The sequence below is a fragment of the Gallinula chloropus genome (assembly GCF_964237585.1).
Source record: "Gallinula chloropus genome assembly, chromosome: 16".
Lineage (NCBI taxonomy): Eukaryota > Metazoa > Chordata > Aves > Gruiformes > Rallidae > Gallinula > Gallinula chloropus.
In genome coordinates, this window is record NC_140101.1 from 8696380 (window position 1) to 8714901 (window position 18522).

The following is an 18522-nucleotide window of genomic DNA, read 5'->3' on the forward strand; positions in this document are numbered from 1 at the left end:
TCTCGACTGAAGGACTGAACCTTAAAGAGTTGGGGCTTGGCACCTCTCCTGCCATGGGAATGGCTGAGCACAGATGGCTTTGAGCTGGGTTCTATGATTAAAATTACAATTAGTATCTTTTCAAAATATTCAACACATTTAAATGATTCAGACCATTGGAAACCTTTATATCATTACACAAGACTTCTGCTCCAATTGTCATAGTTGGTGTCAGTGCATCTGTGTGTAGCTTTAACAGTAAAGACCACTTCAGTAGGAGTCTCAGTGTACCAGGTTGCAATGGGAGGAAGAAAGGAATGCTGCTTGAATGCTGTTCCTGTGGAAGACAGATGTGTGATTCCATGCTGTCTTAGCTGATAGAGAGCAGGTTTGTTGCATTTTTCTCCCCCCAAGGCCGTGTATAAGGACAGGGAGCACGGGGCGGGAGCAGCTGGGAGGTTGCAGCCTGGTTAAGGCAGATTGCTGCAAGCTGGCAGGTTCTTTGTTAATTATTGCCTACTTCTCCCAGATCGGAGTATTTTAGAAGCTTTGATTCTGTGCCAAACCTGTTGGCTTAAAGTTGTTCCTGGGAGTAGTTTTATCTCTAATTGTATTTGCAGGCACTGTCTGTTTAGCTTTACATTTAAAAGTATGAGATGTGGATATAAATTTGGATGGAAAGAAAGGTAACTTTGCTATTGTGGAAGTCAGTGTGGTGATCCTTACTCTGGATCGGTGACGGTAGATCTGTTAATATGTGCTATTTGTGGCTGAAACTTATTTCAGGTGTTGAGCTGAGTGTGCTGAATGCTGGTGTGGTGGATGCAAACTGCCCAGTCTCCAGAGCAGAGAATCCTGCTCTCCCCTTCCAGTGCAGGAGCCCTGCATAGTGTAAGGATGCTTAGGGAACTACATCTGTTGCTGCAAGGACAAGGAACTGCAGTCGTTACTTCTGCCACCTTGACAAGATCTTGTTTAAATTCACACCTGCTTCTACCTTGAGCCTCCATAGCTAACAGACCTGTGGTCCTCAGCCGTCTGTCCCACCAGCCCTCATCCCTTTCCCCCCCATGCTCTCAACTAAAGCCAGTGTCAGAGCCCAGGACAGAGCCAGGTGAATGCTCAGGACTCCTGTGTAAAACAGCCTTAACCACGTTTGAGAGCTCAGATGTCACCACAGATTGAAATGTGGAGCGAGCGGCTTTAGTGCAGCGTACGCCACAAACGGCTGCGAGGGACAGACATGGCTTGCACTGCAGGAGTGCTGCTAAAGGCGATGGCTGTGGCCATCTCAAGCACTTGATTTACAGTCTTAGTGGAAACAAGTTTGAGCTACTAATGCTGGTGGCTGCTGGGCCTATCTATCTGTTAATCTTGCTTAATTAGGAGAAACTGGGACAGCAGCTAATCTCTGGATGCTGCTTTGCATGCTGATGCCATGGGTCCAGAAGCAGCTCTTGCTTGGAGTAACTCAACGTGTCAGATGCCACTGCCATCTCCAGGGTCCCTGCTGATGGCACTGTCACAAGGCAGCATTGAGGGGGACAGCCTGGGATGTTTGGCTTTGTAATCCCTGATCTTTCCCTCCCTGCTGCAAGTTGAGGTGTGTCTTAAAGCTCCCTGCTTCTTGGAGGAGGAGTAGTGAGTGCCTGGGTGAATTGGCCGGGGTTTTGGGCTTCACATGGTGCCTGGGAATTGTTGCACCCCCTTAACACAGGGGATGCTTCTGTAAAATCAGCATGGCAATTCTGGAGCAAAAGGCTACGTGGATCCTTCTTAACAGATGTAAATCTGGCTTAAGATAGATTTGTCTTAAGTTGATTAGGAACAGATTAGTGCTAAAGCAGAGTAAGGAGTTCCATTTGAACTCCACAGAGACAGACAGCGTTCTGGTTTGACTAAATGCTTGTGTGTTGCCCCCGCAGCAAGATGGAGGTCCCTGGACCTTCAGGAGAAGCTCTTCCAGGCCTTCAGCTTCTGCCAAGGTGGTAGTTGTCCCATCGAGCCAGCTGGTACAGCAGGGCCTCACCAAGCACACGTCTCCTGAAAGCTCCCCACGAACAGAGCTGCCTGGCAACTCATTCATGGGGGAAGCATTGCACTGGGGTGAACTGAGGAGAGTTACTGCAAAGTGTCTTAAGAAGCCTTTTCTGAAGCCAGCTGCAGGTCAGGGTGCTGCACATGGGTTTGGTGCCTGCTCTGAAGGTCCCATGGGCACATTTCAAACCGCTGGTGTCTCTCAACTTGTGATTTATTTTGCTGCTGATCAGCTTATCCGTGCTCTCTCCACTTGCCCAGAGCCTTGGCCTGTCTGGCTCCTCTGAGGTGCTGGGGATGAACAGGAGAGGCCCTCCTCGGAGCGGGTGCTGGCTGGGGGGCACCGCACAGGGAGAGGGCCTTCCCTGCGCCGCGAAGGCAGGGACAGAAGTGTGACATCCTGGCATGTTTTTTCCTTTGCACTATTAAAATATATATAAAAGCTGAAGAACCCCCGGGCACAGCAGGGCCAGCGGACTTGCCCATGGGAAACTGAGCCAAACTCAGAGCTTTCAGCTCTGGTGCAGTGTCCATCTGTTGTCCTCCTGGGCCTTACCCAGCAGGTCTGCACTGGGGCAAGGGACCGCTGGCTGCTGGGGGTTACCCAGTCACCCACGTTACCCTGCCCAAGGCCTGACACCAAACCTTGCCACCCTGGTGAGCACAGCAGCAGTGACTGTGGCTGTTTGGACTCCCGGTCAGTTTGCGAGCCCCTGTGTGCCCTGTGCCACCCACCTGCTCTGCTTTTCTCCTCACCTGCCCCCCTCAGCCATGGCTGGAGCCACATGGCAACTGCATTTGTTGCAACCCAACCAGCGAGACCATCGTTGCTGTTTTACAGCAGCTTCAAGTAATAATTGATAGAGTCAGAGCCTTGGCTTCACTGGCTGGTGAAAGCCGAGTACATTCAAGCTGACTTAACTGAGTAAATGGCTTCAAATGCAGCGGGTCTCCCAAGCATTTTGCTTTATAATTGTTCTGCAGGTTTTCACGGGATGCCTTGGGGCACAGCTTTTAGGAGGTGTTGTGAGCCAAAGCAGAATTAATTTGCTGCATTCATATTTTTCTTTCTTATTACTGTATTGACTGGGGAGGGATCAGGGAAGATGCGCAGTTGATTAGACGTGACACTGTAGGTCTTGCTGGCATTCCTTAACCGCCTCTCAGCGCTACGGCTCTTCTGGACTCACATCAGCTCCTTTAGGCCTGAAAATAGTTCTCATCAGGACAGCAGCAATCTCCTGCCACGTGTAAGCAGCACGGAGGTGCTCCACATGCCCCATTCGGCAGAGGGGTGTCCCAGCCCTGTGCTCAGGCCCCATGCCTGCCCAGGCCCTTCACCCCATGCACCTGCACACCAGTGTTGGGCCATGTGCTGCCAGTGGTGATGGCTGCACATCTGCATGTGTCCCATGTGCTGCTTTGTGCATCGCTTCGTGCATCACCTCATGCACTGCTGCGCCCAGCAGCGTGGGAAGGGCTGGGGATGCAAAGGCACGTGCAGCATCAGGTCATTACAACGTGGTCGTGACTATTTTTAAAGCAGTGGGAGAGCTAATGCTCCTCGCCTGCTGGTTGTAATGAACGTAGTTCACCAATTATTCATATTAATTGCGTTTGAGCTTTTCAGGCTGTTCGCTGCTTGAGAGCATACTGGTGTTTCAGAGCCCCCCGGGGAGCTCGCTGGGGTTCCTCTCCCCAGGGTCGCCTGCCGTGGCGAGGCAGAGGCAGCCCCGCTGAGCCGCTCCGGCTGGGAGGGGCTGTCATTCCGCCGGCAGCAGCCCCTATCCGAGCTCCCGGGGGTCGGCCCGCCCCGGGGAGCCCGCCCGCGCGGCGGAGCTCCGGAGGCGCCCTGCGTGCACCACAGAACTCCCGGACCAGCTGCCCCGCCCCGCCGCGGCCTCCCCTTAGCGCGCCCGCCCGCAGCGCGCATCGGAGCCGCACTTCCCGCGTTGAGTTGACGTATGGGAGGGGGCGGGGCTCCGGCGGCAGCGGCGCAAGATGGCGGCCACCACGGGTGCGGGTGAGCGGGCGCTGGGGCGGCGGGGCCGCGGGTCGGGGGCGCTTGGGTGGGGTCACTCCTCGCAGCGGGGCCGCCGTGGTCCCCGAGGGCGGCGGCGCGGCGGGCTGCCGGTGGCCGGGAGGCCCGGCTGGGTGCGTCGGGGCCGGAGGGGCGGCGGCGGGCGCTAGGCCGGGAGGCGCCCGGCGGAGGGGCGAGGGCGGCGGCCGCGGGGGAGAGGGCGGCGGCGGCAGTGGGGCTGGTCCGAGGGGAGCGGCGGCGGCCGGCCGGGGGTGCTGGCGGGGAGCCGGCCCCCGCTACTTCGCCCGGCGCCCGTGTGGGCCTGACCGGCGCCTCCCCGGGGGCTGCGGGGCCTCGCGGCGGGAGTGGCCCCGGCGGGTCGTGCAGCCGGCCTGGGCTCCGCGGGCAGCCTGAGCCGTTATCTGCGAGGGGCGCTGGGACGCGGCGGTGCCCGAGGCCACGCACGGGGCCGGGACCCCCAGCTCGGGCCCGTACGAGGCCCTGAGATGCCGGCCGGGGGGCACGCGCGGGCCGCTGACAGCCGCCGGGCACCCCGGGCAGGGGCCGCCGGTCCTCTGCCCGTCCTCCTGCCCGGGCCCTGGGCTCAGGGCTGCCCTCGGCTCCCCGGCCTCGGCCGCCGCTGGGCCCCGAGCAGGGCTGTGTGCGTGGCGGTAGCTGCTTCAGGAATCCTCTTCGCTACTCGCCCCGCTGCTGCAGCAGAGGGACGCAGCTTCCGTGTCGGGATGTGTGCTTACACAAGCCGGGACAGTTTCACCGCCTTTAAAATTGCTCCTCATCTGCTTTGGGTACCTCAACCAATCCTGCCCTTGCCGTTATCGTTACGTGTTAAACAAGAAGACGGCAACTAGATCTCGAATAGGGTTTTTCTGCTGACACTCTCACATGAACTTCGACAGACCAAATAAATTAGTTTCACTTCTGTTTAGCCAGTTTCATTTTCCTGTTTTCATAAGGCCTTGAAGTATTTCAGATGTGCCACTGTAACACTTGTTTTCACTTGCTTCCTTTGAAGTTTACATAACAGATCACCAGAAGGCTGCTCTTGAAGATACAGCAAAAGTATTCTGGGATTGTTTTTTTTTACAGATAAGTCTCTATTGATAATCACTCTCAGCTTCAAAGAATAACCGCCACAGCATAGCTAATTCATCGCAATCAAGTTTATAGAACCACTTCTGAAATGCGGTGGGTGCTGTGTGAGAGTTCTGTTTCACAGGTCTGTTTGAGTGTGTGGGATTGTGAGCTGTTGGAATGATTCCTTACAATACACCAAAAACGTACTGGAGCCTTCGTGCCCCTCTTTGCTCATGTCATTCTGGCTGCCACACTTTCTCAATAATCCTTTCAAGCTGCTGACTTTCCATTTTGTATTTGGCTGGAAGAACAAGGCAAATATATTTTTCTTTTAAAGCCAGAGCAGCTTCATGATTTAATTGTCCGGGTGGTCACAGAGAGGGATGTGCAGAAAGGGGCTTGGGCTGAGGTGGTGAAGTCCAAAGCTAGTCCCTCTGTACAGCTTTCCTTTTGCAGCGAGCAGTCTGTGCGATAGGCAGTCATTACCCGTCATCTGCTAGCCACATTGAGCTGTTTGGATTGCTTCCTATTATTTCATGGATTTCTGGAAGCTGCCTCATGCCATCAGTGCAGGAAGCAACACACAGCCAGGTGGATGTGAGTAGGGGGCTCGGTTTCTAGTGTCTGCACTGGGAGTCTGACAAGCACTGTGCTTCAGCGACTCAGGAGATCCTGTGTGTTTAACTGCTTCTGGAAAAAGAAATTAAAAAATCAGTGGGTGACTTACAAATGTGTTGTGGCAACGCAGAAACTCTGCTGTAGGCCCTAAATTCGGTTTGAGAGAACCTTTGGATGCAGACCAGCAGCTTGCACTGATGGGAGCCTTAGAGCTTTGTTTGGCTGTAAGTCATAGGCTGCCCTACCAGCAGTGGTCTGTGTTTTCTGGTTGTGTTAGTAAGGATGGAGATTGTCCTCCTCTTACAGAGAGAATGAGATGGTGCCCAGTTACTGATGGCAGTGGTGGCACTGCAGTGCAGTGTGAGTGGTTCCTTGGTGCTGCTCCAAAGACCTTGCCTACACGAGCAGAGCCTGGAAGTGATGCTTTCTTGTTGCCCAGTACTGATTGATTGATTGATTGATTAGCCATGGGGCTTTGGGCAAGTAGCTGAGTACTATCTTTATTCAATGTAAAGCAGGTTTCACTAACTCTTGGTTCATGGAACTTTAATGTATTCATAGTTGTTTATAAAACACTCAAATACATTTGATAGCCTTAGTTTATAGTCATTCAGCAAAGGAACTTAAAGAGAGTTTGAGGATGAAAAGCTCTTGAGTCTTTCCTTAAAAGCAGCTACTGGCCCAGAGGAAGAAATAGTAGCAAATGTCCCTGTAACTTAAGTCCTAGGGCTGGTCCTGGGAACTGGACAAGGAAGCCTTATCTTTATATCTAATAAACAGGCAGAAATAATTAACAGGGGAAAAACCCCAACCCTTGCCTGGAAGAAATGTTAGAATGCAAGGTCCACCAGTATCACTTAGAGAATCCTGTGCTGCTGATAACGTGGGTTCCCGTACGTGGTGGATGTAAGAATAAAACCCAGGGTTGACTTTAGTCATTCTAATGAGGCTGTTCACAGGAAACTGCAAACACCCAAGCCATGTGTGTATGTCTGTCCATCTTTCAATGTATGTCTGTCCATCCTTCACCCTGCCACGTGGCACAGGAGTGCGCAGCTAGCTCAGGTACCAAGGCTGAGATGGCTGAGAAATCCAGGGCTCCTCAGAGGCTCCGTGGCCCCGCAGGGACGTCGGGTTGCGTGGGCTCTGTGGTGAGGACTACAGGAGCTTGCTGTGCATTGCTGTCCTGTCTCTGGTGTAGCAATGGGTCACAGCCTGACTGTGCTGGACAACGGAATCCTGTCTTTCCTCCCTTTCTTCCTGTGAAAATAAGGACCTCATTTAACCCACTCTTCTCTCCCAAGTCTGTCTAGGGTGACTGTGGCAGACACTGCATTTACCAGCAACCTGGAAGAACTAAGTAGCAAGATGATTTGCCAAGATTTAAGTTACTCAGAGTCAGAGGAGTGTAAAGGACTCTGGAAGGACAGTTCATTAGGTGAACGGGCATGATATGACTGATATATGTGGCTTAATACTGCTGACAGAGAACAGCACAGATTGGTTTTGGTACAGAATAGTAAAAGTATGTATTTGTAATTGTTGGGGAACACATAGCATCATTGTAAGCTATGCTTGGAAAAGCAAACGAGAAGAAACTGCGTGTGGAAGGATACAGGAGGTGTGCCCTGTCTGCCAGTGGGCCCAGAGGTCTCCTCTGGTGTGTGCTGCATACAACAATCATTGTTATCTCAAAATAAATATCACCAGCCACCAAGTTCTCTGAGTCTGTAAACAAAATACCCAAGGGTAGGGAAAAAGTAATTGGAGTGAAACTGGGAAGATAAATTATGCTGCCTTTAATAAGAGAGACTGTTAAGAGCACTGAAGTAGCAGGCACTGAAGGAGTCCACTGCGGAGCTGCTCTGAGTTGTGATGGAAGGATGCAGTAGATTAAAAAGAAAGGTAAACGGTTCCAAACTCCTACGACAGCCAAACCTTTTCATGTATCATGGTGTAAATCTACGTAATGCAATTGCAAAGTGCCATTCTGTCTGAGAACTTTAAGTGATTCATTAGGGTATTAAACACACAGGTAGGTAAGGTACAGCACTGACAGATTTTGTAAGGTGTATGAGGGTTGGGATGTGAGGGTGCATTTTACCTGTAGCAAGCCAAGCGGGAATCGCTTCGTTTCCACGTACGGATGAGTGTGTGTACTTCCCTCCAAGCCTGGCCTGGGCCTGGCCCCAAAGCAAACCCTGCCACTCCCCACCCAGCTCTGGTGTGACGCTGCAGCCCCACAGCCCCGCAGGTGACTCTGCCGCAGTCTGTTGGTGGGGTGTCTTGCCCTCCAAAGCTTCCCTTCGAATCGGTGAACATACCGGTGTGTTCACCATCCCGCGGGCAGTGTGTGAGCGCGGCTGGTGATGCTGTGCAGGTGGAAGAGGCAGTGGAGCTGGGCTGTGACAAGTCCTGAGGGTTCCCTGGAGATTCACCATGAAGAGTGCCTGGAACATGAGCTCAGGGTGACTCTGCCTCGAGTCATTTCTAGTAATGTTTCTCTTTTCAGCTGCCGTACAGGCCACAGAATGCACCTGACTGTAACTCTGCTGCTGCTGGGGAGCTTTATTTGACTTCAGATCGCAGTGATGCTGCCAGCCTGCCTCAGCAGGTGTTTTACAGCAATCCCTTTCCAAGTAACATCCCCACAGTATGGGAAGACAGACCCAGTGCTCTAGCTTACACACAACGGGAAACACTGCAGGTTGTTGCAAGTGCTCAGGATCTGCAAAATATCTCAGCACCCGGGTATCTGTGTTATCAGAGTGAAAATTGTGGCTATAAAGATGATGCAAGGAATCTAAAGTTCCTGGCTCCTGGAAGTTCTGATGACAGTTGCTGAAAGCCTTTTATTGCATTGCAATCATTCCGTCACTTCAGAAACTTTATATATTACTGTGCAAAGAATGCTTTGTTTTTCACAGTTGCAGTGCTGCAGGGGTAAGATACCAGATTTTCAATAGTTCCAGTTTCTGCAAAGAGATGAGAAATACATCTGTTCCAATATATTTAAGGCTAAACATCAGATACCCAAAAATAAGCAACAGAAGGGGCTTTAACGTATTTAAGCAACAGAGGTGTGTTGCAGGGTGTTTGATTTGAGTTCATTTGAGTTACTGTAAATTTGGAACTGGTGCAGAGTTAAAATTGGCCTGAAGGCAGAGTTTGAGTTGCTTGTTATCAGTGAAGACTCGAAACAAAGAGATGGTTCCTCTTTTTAGACCCCCTAAGAGCCATTGGGCGCTCTGTGCTTTGCTGAGGTGTTCTGTGCAGCAGGGTTGTGCTTTAATCCTGAAGAGCACCGCTTGTGATTTGATTCTGCTTTAGAAAGCAAAGAAAAAAACGTTGTTGAAGTGCTTGAGAGGTGTGTGTTTTGTCGTGACAGTGATGGAACAGGTTCAGAAAGAGCCATTCTGCTCTCAAAGGCATTCTGTCCACCTTACTTCACCAGCTCCACTGTGCTGTTTTCATGCAGTAAGGTTTCTGAATCTGGAATTGCTTCCACTACATGACTGGGAAAAATTAAAAGATTAAAAAATATTGTCTGTTGGGAAGCCTTGGTTTTAACTTGATAAAAACATACCATATGTCAAGTGAGTGTAAATGGAAGATGAGAAAAACCTCAGGCCAGGCAGGTCACTCGTACAACTACGGTAAGCCTCACTCCGCTGTGTATTGGTGTGTCTTCAGGGTGCCTTAAGGTCTTCAAAGTCCAGGCTGGTGGATAACTGCCTTCCAGGAATAATTCTGTCCTTTCCCAGCACAGAACTTCTGAGTGGGATCCTGAGCAGATGCAGCCAAGTGCCTGCCCCCCTCATCACAGCGCGCAGTCTGTCTCGCACCTCGAAGCTTAGAGGGTAGTGGGGATGAGAGGGGCTCATCCGTACCCACCCGCCTGGCAGCCCTGCTGAGGGGGCTGTTTCGGACAGGAACAACAGGAGGTTCTGACTCAGTTTGAAGGCTGAAGAGGATGTCACTCAAAACCTAGCAGCTTCCTAACAGTGACCTTTAAATCCTGACTTTCTTGAACACCCAGTCCATGGTTTAGTGTTGTTCTCTAGCTTGTCTTAAAAATATTTTATGAACTTAGTGTAACCAGTGAGCTGGTGTCCAGGGCTGAGGCTTCCTAAGAGGTGAACTGTACAGGTCTGTGTCGTTGGAGATCTTACCTTGTCGTGCAGTTACAATTCAGCTTTCATGGGCTTGCTGTTGAGATTATTAGTAAATACCTCCTTTTGCTCTGAAATGGGTTTTTTCACTTCTGTTTCAGGGAGCATTTCAGTGCGGTCAGGCCAGCTGCAAGGGAAGCAATTATCTAGAGGGTATTGTATTCTTTGTGTCACATGAAGCTGCTGTCTGAGACTCTTCTTGAGCCATAGGGGAGGCTAAATCGAAATGCATATCTGAAAGTACTTTCAACAACCTGATTACTTTTTGTCTCTATTTAAGTTTTCTTGCGTTAAGTGAAGGACCCTTAGAAAAATGGGTAGGTCTGGTTACTGCTTCGAAAGTCTGTGTTACTACACTGCAGAGATTATGCAAGGTATTTATTGGGGGTGGGAGGACACGTGCAGTTGACTCGTGGTTGTGTCAGCTGGCGTGGGACATCTCCTGCCGCTGCGTCTGCCATTGGAGTTACTTGGCAAATACTGTGTATGCCTGGAACAGATCAGGTGGCTTTCCTGGGGGAATGCAGGCATGTCAGTGACGTGCTTGTGTAGGACCATGAGTGCTAAAGCCCGTGTGGTTTGTGAGGTTGGAGTCCCAGCAGGACCTGGCAGCTGGCAGTGGGTTCCCGGCTCATCCGTAGGGTTGGCTGAGCAGCTTTGTGCATCTTCCCAGACTGACCAGTGGGTGACTCTGGTCTTCTGCTCTGCCTTGCTTAAGGGTAGGTTATGTAGGGAAGATTTAAAGCATTTATGGTCATGTGGCCATAGTCTTTTTGTGTGTGTGTTCCTGTCACATCTCCTGAGCGTGCTGGGGAGGGAGCTGCCATGCCATCTTTGGTGTGACACTGACCTTTTGTGCAGTGAACTTCTTGTGCCAGCCTTCTGTGTTACACCCCGAGCTTTAACACAGGGAGAGAAGGTGTTCAGATGGCAGCAGTGCTTTTGGACAGGGCAGTTTGTTACGAAGCAACTGACCATCTCCCAACATAATTCTGTTTTCTGTGAAGTACATAAAAACTTGAATGCACGCACTTCACTTTTCCCGCCTCCTGTTGCCACTGATGCTTCTGCAGCGCTCACAAGTGAGCAGTTGCTGTGGAATTAATGATCATTTATGTTAACTCTCTTTGTGGTAGGAGCCAGTGCGTGCTGGGAGTAGCTTGCTCTGCGGAGCTCAGACTTGTCAGGCAGTTCTCAAATCCTGCGTGACTCTTACGGCTCTGATTCATGCTGAATCAGAGCAGCTGTATCTTGGGAGAGCTCGGAAATAAAGTCTCCCTATCTTCCTGTAAGGTTGTAAAGCCAAGCCTAGCTCTGGTTAGCAAATGTTGGAATTCAGGCTGCCTTTGAGCCTTGGTGGTGACCTCCTGTAAAGTATGTGCGGTGACGTAATTTTTAATTACATGATCGCATATTTTCCTCACACAGGGTTCCTGACTCACTGGGTGAACAGGGAGCGTGATGTCCAGAGCAGGGTTAGGCAGGCAGTATTTTTGGTTTCCTGCTGTGGTGTGTGGCCTGTTCCTGCATACCATAAAGTTGGTTCCTCCTGCATTGCTCATTTTGGTCTGAGTGAATACCAGTAAATTATCTTCACACCACTGATAAACTTGAAGTGGTGTTACTGAGCACTGAAGTACAGAGATTACAGTGGTACTGGTGAAGCATCGTGGTGATGGGGTCCAGAAGAGCATATTTTTTGGCAGCACGACACATTCGAGGCAGATCTTCTGCTGGCTTCAGCTTGCAGCATCTAAGTGGGGAGAGGCTCAGGTTGGGTGTCTAATAATAGCCACGGATGGTTTCCTTTGCGGCGTCACCTGTGTTGTAGAAGAGCTGCTGCGTCAGGCATCAGGGTGGAGTTTGCCCTCCAGAAGGTCCTTTGTTTGTCCTTTGTCCCTGGCACTTCTGTCCTGGGTGCCGGCAGGCAGGGCTGAAGCCCAGGCAGCAGCCCATGCACCTTACAGCATGAGCCATAACCCATCACCAGCTCTCCCGTGCACCCACTGCAGCGGAAGCAGTGACAGAGGGAGTGTGCCTATAAGTAAAGGGGGTGCCTTGTCCTTCAACTCATCCTCCCCCAGCTTCTCTTGTGCCCCCGGTGTGCTTATCCCATAGGTTGGAGCTAGACAGCACTCTTCTCTGCCTCCCCTGCTACAGAGAGCACTGGGAGTAGAACTAAAATCTGTTGTGATTCATGTGTGAGCCACATACTGGAACTTTCTGTCCCCAAGGTGCATCAGGTACATAGCTCACACTTGTAACACTGGGAAGGGAGATGCTAGAGTGTCTCATGCAAGGGAGGCAGCAGTGATCCCCGAGAGGTCCTGTTCCCACCCAGAGCTCAGGGCTCAGCTAATCCCATGGCGATGGCTTCACCAGCCCCAACGGACTCATTTCCTTTTGCAGCCAAAGACTTTTATTACTCAGCAGCCATGGTAACAGCACGGGCTCCCTGGGAGTTGGAGATGTAGATTTGGCATGGAGCTGTGTGTGAGTCGTGCTGAGCAGCCCCCGCACGTGTGGTTTGGTGTAGCCAGAGCAGGTCTGGCGTCTTCCCACACCACTTCTCTCATTCCCAGTTTCTCTTCATGCTGTTGCTACAGCTGTGTTACCGGATCGTGTTTCCCCTCCTGCCCCTCCTTCTGCACTGACCCTTGTGTCCGCAGAGTTGTTCCTCCCACATTTCTCACCCTTCTCTCTGGCTCCAAATGCTCCTGGTGGGATTTTCCCTCCTCCTTAAATACATTATCCCCACGGTGCTGCCACCATCCCTGATGGGCTTGGCCTTGGGCAGCAGCAGGTCCATGTGGAGCTGGCTGGCCTGGGCTTTGTTGGACGTGGGGGAAACTTCTGGCATCTTCTCGCCCTGCAGCCACACACCTAGCCACCACTCACTCCTGTAGCCCCCTTGCCACACAAAGCCAGTGCAAAGGAGAAGTGGTGGCCTAGAGTGCACTTATGTTTTTGTGATGACAGGGGTATGGACACCTCGAAGGAGAATGGGTAATTTAAGTCCCCTGTCACCCAGGCTCAAGATCCTCCTTTGCCACAGACTTAGTGCGTGACATTGGATACGTCGCCTATGCTCTCTGTGCCGATGTTTGCCATGAATATAATGGGGATGAGAAAGTTTATCCTTCTTTCACTCTGAGTTTTGAGGATAAATGTGCCAGCCGTTAAGAAGAGCTGGAATTCCTTGGTGTTAGAGGTCATATGTACAAAGGATGCTATTGCTGTTGACAAAGCCCACTTAAACTAACTTCAGGTTAACCTACTAATATTATTAAAGAGTGTTATTTGCTTTGAATGGTAGTTTTAAAAGCTCTGAGCTGAATGATGTCAAGTTTCTTGTGGTGTCGTTTTATAAAATCTTAATTTTTATACGGTAAGTTATACAGGTAAGTGCTGATTAGAGCTCTGTAATAGTGTGTGTATCTCTGAATGGACAGAGATTTCCTTCAGTTTAATGCCTGCCCTAATATCTGGCCTGTCAGCCTTCTAGCACATTTAATTGTGGACACCTTGATTTTCCTTATAAAATCCCAAGCTAAATATGGGGATATCTTTTTCATAGTGTTGAAATATTGTCATTTAGAAAATAGTGATATTTTTATGGTTTTACTCAAAATGCTTTTGTAAAATGACCAAAAGTATCAGAGGGATTACTCTAGCTTTATTTCCCTACTAGATTTCTCAACTCAAGTTAGTTTTCTGATTGCTTTCAGGAGTAAAAGTTCCTCGTAATTTTCGTCTGTTGGAAGAACTTGAAGAAGGTCAGAAAGGAGTAGGTGATGGAACAGTTAGCTGGGGCCTTGAAGATGATGAAGATATGACACTTACAAGATGGACAGGAATGATTATTGGGCCTCCAAGAGTAAGTATCCATTTAAATATTGAAATGGTGCTGTTACTTGCTTTTTCTTCCCTTCTTTTAATCTAGCCACCAAAGTAGAAAACAAACAAAACACCAATGAGTGAAAAAAGGCTTCAGCAAGTGGTTTATGTTCAAGTTCCATATAACAATGGGTTTCGTGTATCTCTTGAGTCTTTTTGCTTATAATTTAAAATATTTTTAGTGCCTTTCTCTGGTTAGTTCTGTTACATGTCTGCTTTATATTTACAGATTCATTAAGACATAACTTTTGAGATTCCAGGATGCTAGTATCCTGTACTCTTGAATACAGCAAGGTTTAAAATCCTTTGGATAGTGAGATTACATATGGAACTAATGTAGGTAAAACCTGGATGTTTTGTTCAGTACTGCTGGTCTTTCTGCTGTTTCTTGTTGAGTTCGTGGGTTGGTTTTTATTGCAGCAGTACTGACTCGCAGAGTTTCAGCTGACTCAGGAAACTCCAGGAAAATAATTTCAATTTATTAGCTGAACGTTCTCTCCCAAAGTAGCTTCTTGTGATGCTGCTGGTCTTTGTGGTAGTGTTGTGTTCCCTCTCTTCTCCCCTCATCCCAAACCTGCTGAACTGTGGGTCTCTGCTCTGCCTTCAGCACTTAGTTGAGCAATGTATGTACGCGCGTGCTCTCAAATCACGACTTGGCTGTTGTCTCCATTCTCACTGTGTGTCTCAGTTCTGTCTCCTTAATATCCTTACCATCAAGTGCAAGTAGCTGACTCTCCTAGATGATGTCTGCTGTATCTGACCTTGGTATCACTCCTCAATCATTCATGGAACTCTTCAGAAACCTTCATTCCTGCCGCTACCCTCTGTGTTTCCATTGTCAGTCGCCTTTCCTGGCACACACTGAGGTTGTAGGATAATTTATATTACAGTAGCATTACACATGTGCTATTTTCTGTCTCATCCAGAAGTGTGGTTTACTTTCTGTCTGCCATTGTTAACATCTCCCCGGTTGTGATCATTTCACTTGTTTACGATACGCCCAAATAATTTTCTGGAACAGCATTTGATTTTGGAACATTAGGAGAGTGTTAATGAGCCTGCATTAAGACTGTGAAGAAAGCTTACTGTGTGCATACCCTTTATGGAAAACTTAAGCAACCTTGAAATGTAATTTAGAAAATTAAATAGAAACTGAGACGTGCAAACAGGCATTTGCTGACTTGTCAGTGGTGGAAGTTTGCTGCCTGTGCCATCCTGCTATCCAAGCACAGGGGACTATCACACAAGAGGATTCAGCTGTCCCTCTTCTCTCTTTCTGACATACTTACAGATTTCTTGTTCAAAACTGTCTTGAGTTCTTCTGTGCTTATTGCTTGAAAGCAACAGGCTGTACTGAGAGATTCTGGGAACTTTGTCATTCTTGTTTGCTAAGTGGCTGTCCTGACATTACCATCATTTTCTTAATAGGGCCTGGGAATACTGGCTGTAGAAAACAGATTTAAATCTGAGTTTCCTCCTGGGTAGAAAGCAGTTGTGCTTGTGGCAGGTGGAAGAATGTTAACGTTGAGCATCCCAGGGGAAAGATGACCCATGGTCAGAGTTAGATCCGTGCTGCTGCTCTGAGTGTCCCTGCTACCATACATGGAAGTGTGCTGCTTCCAGGCTTCGTGCGGATGGCTTTGCAGCCAGGGATTCAGCTTGTTTGTACAAGCTATTTAAAAACAGCAGCACTGTTAAAACTTCAGCTTTATCTGCAGGATTTTACATTTGGCTATAGACCAGTGCACGGTCAAGGCTTTCTGTTCTCTGGTCTTAGTGCAAAGTGGATAATTGCAGAGACCCCAGAAACCTGCAGGAGCTCTGAGCTGCTGACTCTGTGCACAGGGCAAGCATGGAGATGCTGTAGGGACCCGGGTAGCCCCACCACAGCTGGAAGATGACTTTTTTTTCCCAAAGCTCTGTGACAGTGTCAGGTTTGCTACTCCTGGCTGTGCATCTGAAGGGCTGCCTGGCTGAGGTGCCAGAGGAGCAACCACCAGGCCCTGCTGCACATGGCTGCAGGCTGCTTTGATGCCCCTTCGTTTGTGCAGATGAGAAGCAGCCAAATCAGAAGTCAATTCTTACATTTTTGGTAGTGGTTTGCATCAAAGTGGTCATTAATATTAATGGCAATATGCAGATGCTCAAGGGTGTAGCGGGCACTTGAAAGGGATTGCATGGAGTTTTCTGCTGGGAAGGTTTTATACTCTGGGCAGCTGTTCTTAGGATGCTGGTGGAGTTGTGGTGCTCAGCTGCTGTGGGGAGCAGGAGCTGTTGGCCACTGCTGGGCTCATGCATTTGCCTGGATTTTTGCTCATGGTAGCGACCATGAGGTTAATGTCTGTTGTAGTGTTGAAGGTGCAGGAAATGGTGTCAGAAGCTCTAAATCTGAGAGCTTGTCTCTCTAAACTTCCCCAGCTGCCTGCATTGCCCAGCTTAGCTGGAGCTCTGTGCCAGGCGACACCAGATCTGCACTCTGAAAATGATTACTCTCAGAATGGAGCATTAGCTGTTGTTTCTTTTAATTGAGTTTAAATATCGAGGAATCGGCGTAGCCTGTTGCATTTGTCTCTCTTGTACCCACGGATGGGTTAGTTGCAAATCAATGATCCAGGATTTCTCCCCATTACCTGTTAAGTACCACAGTTCACTGCTGTGTGGGATCAGGATGTACTTTGCAGTACATCCAGTCTTAGAGCATTCCCCTGTCTGAGAACTGGCAGGTTGGTTTATGACCAAAGAATGTTTTTTTAAGAGCAGTTCTAGGACAGGCTGACTTTTGACAGTTGCCTAAGCTAAAGCTGTGGCTTTAATGTCAGCATAGTGCATCTGATCAGTGAACTGGTGAAACAGAGCTGCTTTATAAAGAAAAGTAGGTACATGGGCTGTATGATGATTTAAAGAGTCGTTTCAGCTGAATGGGAAGCAATGCCTGTTTCATTCCTTACCTGAGACTCTGATGCTTAAAAGACCAGTAGAATGTATTACCCTGAAGAGGTAGCATTTGATGCTCAGAATAATATAGTGACCCCAAAACAGCAGTAGCCAGTACAGTATATAAGGGGCTGCCCTTGTGTTCAATAATAGTTCACATGTCCTTACAGTAACCACTGTTTTAAGGAAATGATTGTTGAACTGCCTGATGTAATTGTTACCCCCTTTCTTTTCCCCTCAGACAATTTATGAAAACAGAATATACAGCCTTAAAATAGAATGTGGGCCTAAGTATCCAGAAGCACCTCCATTTGTCAGATTTGTAACAAAAATTAATATGAATGGAGTAAATAGTTCTAATGGAGTGGTAAGTTTTTGGGTTTTATTCATTTTAACATGGTTTTCATGCACAGATTCAATTGAATGCTCTGTCTGTACTTGCAGTTTGCTTAACTCCTTATTGCCTGCTGGTGCCCTTGGCTCTGAAGAGAGGGGGGTAGAAGGGGAGTGTGTGAGCTGAGTCTGTTCTAAAATCTACACGTGGAATGTGCTTGCCCTGCCCTTCTGCAGCTCACCAGTAGTTGCATCATGCAGGGATTTATGATGCTTGCTTTTGCTTTTGGTTTCTCCCACACAGATTCCTTGTAGGATCTTTAGATCGGGTGGGGGTTGGGAGGAGTGTGGGGGGTGTGGGAGTTACACGTATCAAACGTATCAGTTCTGACAGGAATGGTGTTTTTGTCTGTTTTTAGGTGGACCCCAGAGCCATATCAGTCCTAGCAAAATGGCAGAATTCTTATAGTATCAAAGTTGTTCTGCAAGAGCTTCGGCGTCTAATGATGTCTAAAGAAAATATGAAACTTCCTCAGCCACCTGAAGGACAATGTTACAGCAATTAATTAAAAAACAGAAAACCAACAAACAAAAAAAATGCCCCCCTTATTCAATTTAAGCTGTCTTCATTTTCCACAGTAGTACGTTTTCTAGATGCATCTTGTAGACCTCAAAATACTGGAAAGGAAGTTCCCATTCAAAGGAAGTTTTTCTTGAGATACTGTAAATGATACTAATTTTTTTTTTTTCATTTGAAATATAAGTTGTGCTATAACAAATAATCCTGTCGTGTAACCACTGTCCACATAGCTGAACTTCTGGTATCAGGAAAAGTCTATTTAAATTTATTACTGTCAAGACCAGTGTGGCACATCTAACTGAACTGTGAAAGCATACATCCCACAATCACCTTGCTGTGTGTCTGGCCTGGGTTTTGGGGTTCGTTTTGCGTTATATTTTTTCCTGTCTTTTGCAATAGAGTCGAAGCTCAGGGCTATTTATTAGAGTAGACACAAAGGTTTTTGCTTCCAGTGCTACACTGGGCTTCATGGACTACTAATGGGGATGTGTGCTAACCTCAGTCATCCCTCCCTTTGTGCTATCTCTAGTAAAGGCTGAATGTGACTGTGGTTGTGTTGGGGTTCTTTTTGTTTGTTTTGTTTTTTGAATGCCCTGATAATCTGGGGCAAGCTCTCCTCCTTCGTTTGGCCAAGGCATAGATTGTATTTCTCTTCCTGGTGCCCCTCTCCAGTGACATGGGCTCTGGGTGAGGGACTCAGGGCTCTTTTAATCTCTTCCCTCTTTTCAGTGGGGGTGCTGCTTTCTTTTTGCCCCTCTTTGAGACTCTCTCATCCCTGGTCGCCGGGGGTAGGCGTGGGGACAATAACTTGACATGTTCCCTCCTGCTTATTCTTTTGGGTTTGCAAAGACAAATTT

The 18522-nt window shown here is 48.7% G+C and overlaps 1 protein-coding gene across 2 annotated transcripts; it reads left to right on the forward strand.

Annotated features, from left to right (window-relative positions):
• Positions 1–3999: 3999 nt before the first annotated feature.
• LOC311197785 (ubiquitin-conjugating enzyme E2 variant 1) lies at positions 4000–18210 on the forward strand. Of its 2 annotated transcripts, none has more exons than XM_084271600.1 (4): positions 4000–4039; positions 13650–13798; positions 16994–17119; positions 17505–18210. In XM_084271600.1, exons 1-4 carry the CDS (start codon positions 4018–4020, stop codon positions 17649–17651), a joined length of 444 nt encoding a protein of 147 aa, XP_084127726.1. In that variant the 5' UTR covers positions 4000–4017; the 3' UTR covers positions 17652–18210. The 2 variants fall into 2 exon arrangements, with proteins under 2 accessions (XP_084127726.1, XP_084127727.1); XM_084271601.1 differs by having other exon boundaries at positions 4000–4033.
• Positions 18211–18522: the final 312 nt, after the last annotated feature.